The sequence below is a fragment of the Musca domestica genome, unplaced genomic scaffold, assembly GCF_030504385.1.
Source record: "Musca domestica strain aabys unplaced genomic scaffold, Musca_domestica.polishedcontigs.V.1.1 2, whole genome shotgun sequence".
Lineage (NCBI taxonomy): Eukaryota > Metazoa > Arthropoda > Insecta > Diptera > Muscidae > Musca > Musca domestica.
This window is the reverse complement of record NW_026712249.1, coordinates 2207926-2213925: the sequence shown is the minus strand read 5'-3', so window position 1 is coordinate 2213925 and position 6000 is coordinate 2207926. Positions and strand designations below refer to the sequence as shown.

General features: G+C 32.5%; 1 protein-coding gene across 1 annotated transcript in view; it reads right to left on the bottom strand.

Moving 5' to 3' along the window:
• Positions 1–221: 221 nt before the first annotated feature.
• The window catches only part of LOC101899635 (G2/mitotic-specific cyclin-A), a 58256-nt gene continuing 52477 nt past the window's right edge, over positions 222–6000 (bottom strand). The window contains exons 4-5 of the mRNA XM_059121627.1: positions 4798–4943; positions 222–4043 (exon numbers count right to left, since the gene is read on the bottom strand). Of these exons, the coding sequence (XP_058977610.1) occupies positions 3504–4043; positions 4798–4943 (686 nt within the window). The 3' untranslated portion in view covers positions 222–3503. The remainder of the gene's footprint in view (positions 4044–4797; positions 4944–6000) is intronic.

The window sequence follows — 6000 nt, the reverse complement described above, 5'->3', positions numbered from 1 at the left end:
TGTCCTTTATGGTGTTCGATGATACAATTTAGAAAGATTTTTAAGCCTTCTCTTTTGCAAGTGACACAAATTCTGAGGTCGCTGATTCACATCTCCACACCAGCAATCAAGCGAAACGGCGACGACCTACTTTATCATTTATCCAATCATTGTAGAAATTGCCAAACTAAGGATAGTCGATGCAACCCAAAAATACAGAAAGAAAACAACAAGAAAGTATATAATTTTATATTTGAATTTTATTGGTTTGAGGAAAATGTTTTTCTTTTTATTTCAATTCTTCTTCTTTGAAAAAACACAGTCCTTTTTGCTTTTACTAAAACCAACAAATTGTTCGTATTTTGTATTCATTGTAGTGGTTCCAATTCTATTAACCATCATTTCACCTGGAGGTACAATGCTGGCAACGCTTGATTTTCACAACATATATTCTTCTGTTTGAAAATAAGACCCAGCATCATATGGTATGTATTTCTTCTTTTATGCTATTTGAATTTTGACAAAACATCTTTGTTGATTGATTTACGAGGGTGCCAGAGAGGTTGATAGCACCAACTAAAGACTAAAATCTTACAAAGTACAAAAATACACTTAAAGCTAGAAAGCTTAAACAAGTTTCTTTTCATTTCTTAAATTTGCTGCAGGAATAAAATACAGTTCAACAAAGCAAGCTTTCGTCACAGATTGCCTTTGCGGGTGGTATATATGTTAGGTTGGCGTGGTTATACATATATTATGTTGGTAAATACGATAAAAATATGTAAACAAATAATTTTTTTATAATTTTTATTTTTTTTAATATGTAAGTATTTTTTATACAAATACATGGATAAGTGGGTATAAATGCTAAGCTTTTAATTATCGACGTTCACTGTGGTTTTTTTTTTTTTTTTTTTTTTTTTTTTTTTTTTTTGTAGCAAATAAGCGTTTTATTTTTTCTTCTTTTTTTCCATTTTGTACACCTATTGAACTTAGTATAATTTATATTATCTTATTGGTTTTTTTTTTTCAATTTTACAAGTTTGGTTAAGATTTATTCTTAATGTTTTTTTTTTTTTTTGTAGTTCTGTGTAAGCGTTTAGTGTAAATTGCATAATATTTGAGTTCGGTTTTGGTGTAACACAGGCATATGCAAGTAGTAACTGTTTACATCTTGTAATGTTAAAGCTTTTTGGGATGAATTTTACTACCTGGCATAATTCCCTGGTTAGAAGGACAATTTAGGGTTATAATGCGGGCAAATGGCTGGAAGGAGGGTGTGGTATGTGTGTGTGAGCTTGTAACAAGAAACTATACTTCCTTAAAGAATATTGCATTAATGTACATAATCTGAGTGAATATGATACCTTTATATATCTGTTTACATATCTGTAGAAAATATGTGTAGTTTGGAAAAGATCGCCGAAAACAATCTGATTATAATTTAACTTCTAACAATATTGGTATCGAAAAAACTTGCTTGGCTAAGCATAACTTTTTAGCCTTTGAAAAGCAATTGCTCTACAAATTGAATGGATTCTTTGACGGGAAATTAAGGTTCTTTCTGTTACAAGTATATGTTTTCTATGATTTTATGTCGTTTTTTGTTTTTAAAAATAAGCGTTTATGTCGTATTAAGCATGTCTTTGGTTCACTGTATTCTGTTGTGTTAAGTTTTATTGCCCTTCTGACACAAGCAGACTCAAATATTATGACATTCTGAAATTCTCGAGTGGGTTGTTTTCTAATATATAGCCAGTTAGTTTTAAGGCAAAGCGTATGTCTATGTCTTCCCCTAACACCTGGTTGCCTGTGGTTTGCCTTGTGTTAAGGCAAATTTAGAGTTTAAAACTTAGTTTTATTTGTATGTACACTGTGGTTTGTTTTGTTAATATTCATCACAAACATTAAAAAGGGGGGATTTAAGGGTTTCAAAATTATTTCCCTGCCATTGTTTCATTAACATCGTTGTGCGTTTGGGGATTTTTACAATTTTGTTTTGTGTTTTTGTTTTAATTTTTTTTTTACTTTTATACTCTTAAAATATTAGTTAATATAATAATGGTTTTTGTTGTTACTTTTTTCACATCTTGTTTGTTTGTTGTCTGAGCGCAACCAATCTGAGGTTTGGTAACATGAGCGAGGATATGAAGTTCCAGTGTGTTTTGTGTGGATATGTTGAAATTGTGACAAAGTTTAGTTTCACTTATTTCCTTGTTTATTATCTTCAATTTTCTTCACATATATGAACAAATGATTACCAATTAAATTTTTTTTCTTTGCAATCCTTTTTTACAAATTAGCTTAAAATATAAAAGCTTAATTTTATTTTAATAATATATGTTTTAAATTTTCTTTTATATTCCATAGATGAATTCAGTGGGTAAAGTTTTTTTCTTTTTTCAAATATATGTATATTTTGCTTTGTTTCCGTTTTCTCTTTCTTCTTTTTGAAATGTGTATATGTAAAAATCTTAAAGAATCTATTTTGCTTTTTAATTTTCAGTTTCTTTTTGTTTGTTTTTATTCAGTCTATAATTACTTCTGGTTTCTCATGCAGCCAGCCAAAAGATTTCCATTTTTAATTTTTGTATTTCTCGAAAGGTATTTGATTTAAGTGTTTTTTTTTTTATTTTTTTAAGGGCGGGTTACATGTTCTCCTTTTCTCTTTAGGATGATACACTATTTACACAAGTTTTTTTTTTATATTTTTATATTTCACCTACATTTCTTTTTAAGTTAAAAATTATAAAATATATGTATGAATAAGAGGTATTTTTATATAATAAATATGACATTTTACAGCCTATTCAAAAACCGAACATTTAAATTTTTGCGGCGCCGTTAATTGGCAATCTTTAAAAGATTTGAAAATATATATTGGTGTGTGCAGGATGTTCCAAAACGTATGCAAAAAAGTACAGCGAGAAACATTCAGTTTTATAATGCATCATATGTTATGCAATAATTATGTTTCTCAAGTGGAACTGCAAAAAATACCAATAATTATTTAAAAAAGAATTAGATTGCAATATTTTTTTGCAAGATTTCACTGACAAATTTATGATGCATCACTTACTAATAATGTTCTTATTTTGGTACACACTGTGCGGTGTAGTAAAGTATAAATGATAATTACAATGACAAGAAACATAAAATTATGTTGCTGTTAGAGTTACTAATTAATTTAGTAGCGAAGAAAAAATAAAAGGAAGAAATTCAGTTTTAAAAAAAAGTTATAAAGATACATGAAAATACAATTCAGGTTTTTCTTTTTGTTTTTGTAAAAATGCTATACAAAAGTTAACAAAGCACCGAAGGAATATTAAAAAAATATGATAAAGAAAAGAAGGGAAATGGTTCTGTGTTTCTGGTTGCTGACCATTAATTCGATTTTCAAATTCAAATGTGTTCTGTGTGTGGTTTCTTTCTCTTTTTTTTCTTAAAATAAACAATTAACAAAGTTTTGTTGTTAAATGATAAAAATAATAATAATAATAGAAAATAAAACTTAAAAATACGACTTAGAATTTTATATCCTGCACCTCTTTTTGGGCATTGGCCTGCATTTTGCAGGTTTGCGTTAAATCGGGTAATAAGACATTGGCAGTGACACTACCATTGACCACATCATGGCTGGATGACGATGATGATGACGACGACGAAGACGAGTTGGCGGAAATAGAAGTGGACACTGTGGAATGATGATGTAGAGATTTGAAATGGTGTTGTTGTTGTTGCTGCTGATAAAGATGATTGTACTGCTGCTGCTGCTGTGGCTGGAGGTGTTTGGCGTCATGGTGATAACCATGATAATTATGAAGATAATGATGATGACTCTGATTCTGATTGTATTGAGATTGGTTTCCAATGGTGGGTGAAACAGTAATAACATCACCGGGCAAAGATAATGATGACGCTGAACTGATATCGGACGAACTCAAGCAGTTATTGGTTTGATGTTGCTGGTGAACATATTCCACACTACCCAGATAGGGTTGCAAATTGCGACTATGTTCCTCGAATATTGTTTCCATTTGCATCATACAATCGTGGAGATTATCCTGCAAGAGAAAAAACATTTATTGAATAATATTGACTTCCTTAGCACATAGAATAGCAAACAATAAAATAAGTAGACAAAAACAACAAATTGCAAGGTAAACCCCTCAAATATGCAAACCGAATCCGAAACGATGGGAACCAAAAATTCCCTTGGACATTTTCTCACAAATTTCTCCCAGCTTTGTTTTTTTTTTTAACAAAACTACATTCCTAGGACCCCAATTAAACTTGAACTTCTTCTAAATGTTTGAACACATTATTTTGTGCTCGTCTGCCTGCATGGACTGGCCTCGACCTCGACATTAATTAATTTGCAAATTAACACAGCCATTAAAATTAATTAAATGCAACAGCAGTGTTAAGGCGTCGCAATTTTATTGTCATTTGGGGACAAAGCAATGAGTGGCGTTATTTGTGTGTGTGCGCGCGTCTCTACATCCTGGGAAGAAGAAAATACGACCGTCTGGACATTTTGTATTATTATGAATGATTCATATTCATGAATAATACTTTTCAATTGGAAGTGGAATGTAATGGACTTAAGCAATTGAAAACAAAGAAGCACGGTAAATGAAATTAAAGGGAATTATGTAAAAAAACATGACTTCAAATTTCGATATTGGGGAGTTGCGGATGTTGTAATCAAGGCAATAACAACAACCCGTCCCAATTTCGAAAAGGGTAACTTATATTCAAGATAACCCTACCTTAACCCTGGAACATATACGAGTACACATTATTAACACAACTTACCTGTTCCACACTGGTCAAATCTGTTAGAAGATTAAGTAGATAGCGTAAATTTTGACCTGTACGCAAATGCCAGTTTAAACCGCTGAGGGCAGCCGCTATCGAAGAAGCGGCAATTGTGCTGGCAGAGTACATTGAAAAATGGTGTTCTGCAAAGAAAAAAAGAAGAGATACAAATACAAAGTTAATTTCATTATGTCCGAATAACAGTTATATTTAGAAAAAAAATATTGAATTGAAGCTTAAAAGTGTCCGATTTCAATTAAAGTGTATCGGTAACTAAGTCACCCTTGCAAAGGGAGCAAAACAAAAAAAAAAATGGAATTCTTTTTTTCGTGTCTACAACACCGTTCTGTTGTTTTTCTTCTGTGCCTTTTATCATTTTAGCCAAACCAATCATTGCCAATGGCAGGATGAAAGAGCGTTCAACAAATCGACCAACTACAAAGAACAACAACGACGACATCCAACTCATTTTTAAAGCATAAATTTGCTCAATTTATGTCTTAATTGAGAGCCTTTCAAAGGAAACCTTTAAAAATCACTTATTCGATTAGTTGTCGCCGCCAATGTTTTTGCCGTTGTCATTGTCTTGTCGTCGTGGCTGTGGTGTTGTCGCTTTTTTAATCGTCGCATTTCATTTTCGGTGATTTCAGCCGCAGTTGATCTTTTTCGACGGACCGACAGCCCGACCGACCTGCAATCCCAGCAATAAAAACTTATTTGCATAAAGCGAACCTTTTAATATTTCGTATCGTAACAATGCGTCGACATGGTCGAGCAAAAGAAGCCTTTTAGGTGGCGCATGAAAATCCGGTTTCGAAAAAATGCAGGAATTTACCGTCATCCTGAAATAACCACACATTCACACAGGGTTTGAAAACGAAAACTAAAAAAAGCAAAATAACCTGGCTGCTGATGGCTACGGTTGGATGCATGTTTGGCTGTTGGATGGTAGGGTACATGGGAACATTGGTAGGTGGTGGTGGTGGTGTACAAAGGCTTTACTGTTGAAGGTGTTAGTGGCTGGTGTCTCTGCAGCACGATCCTCGACATATATTTCCAGCGAAATTTCATATGAGGACTGAGGTCTTTGTCGGATCACCGAAAACAAAATATTTCCTTTGACTAAACCTGATGCTGCGCTGAAGCACTAAACACACAATGGTATCGTCGTCTTAAATATGTCTGCATGTTTGTATGTTC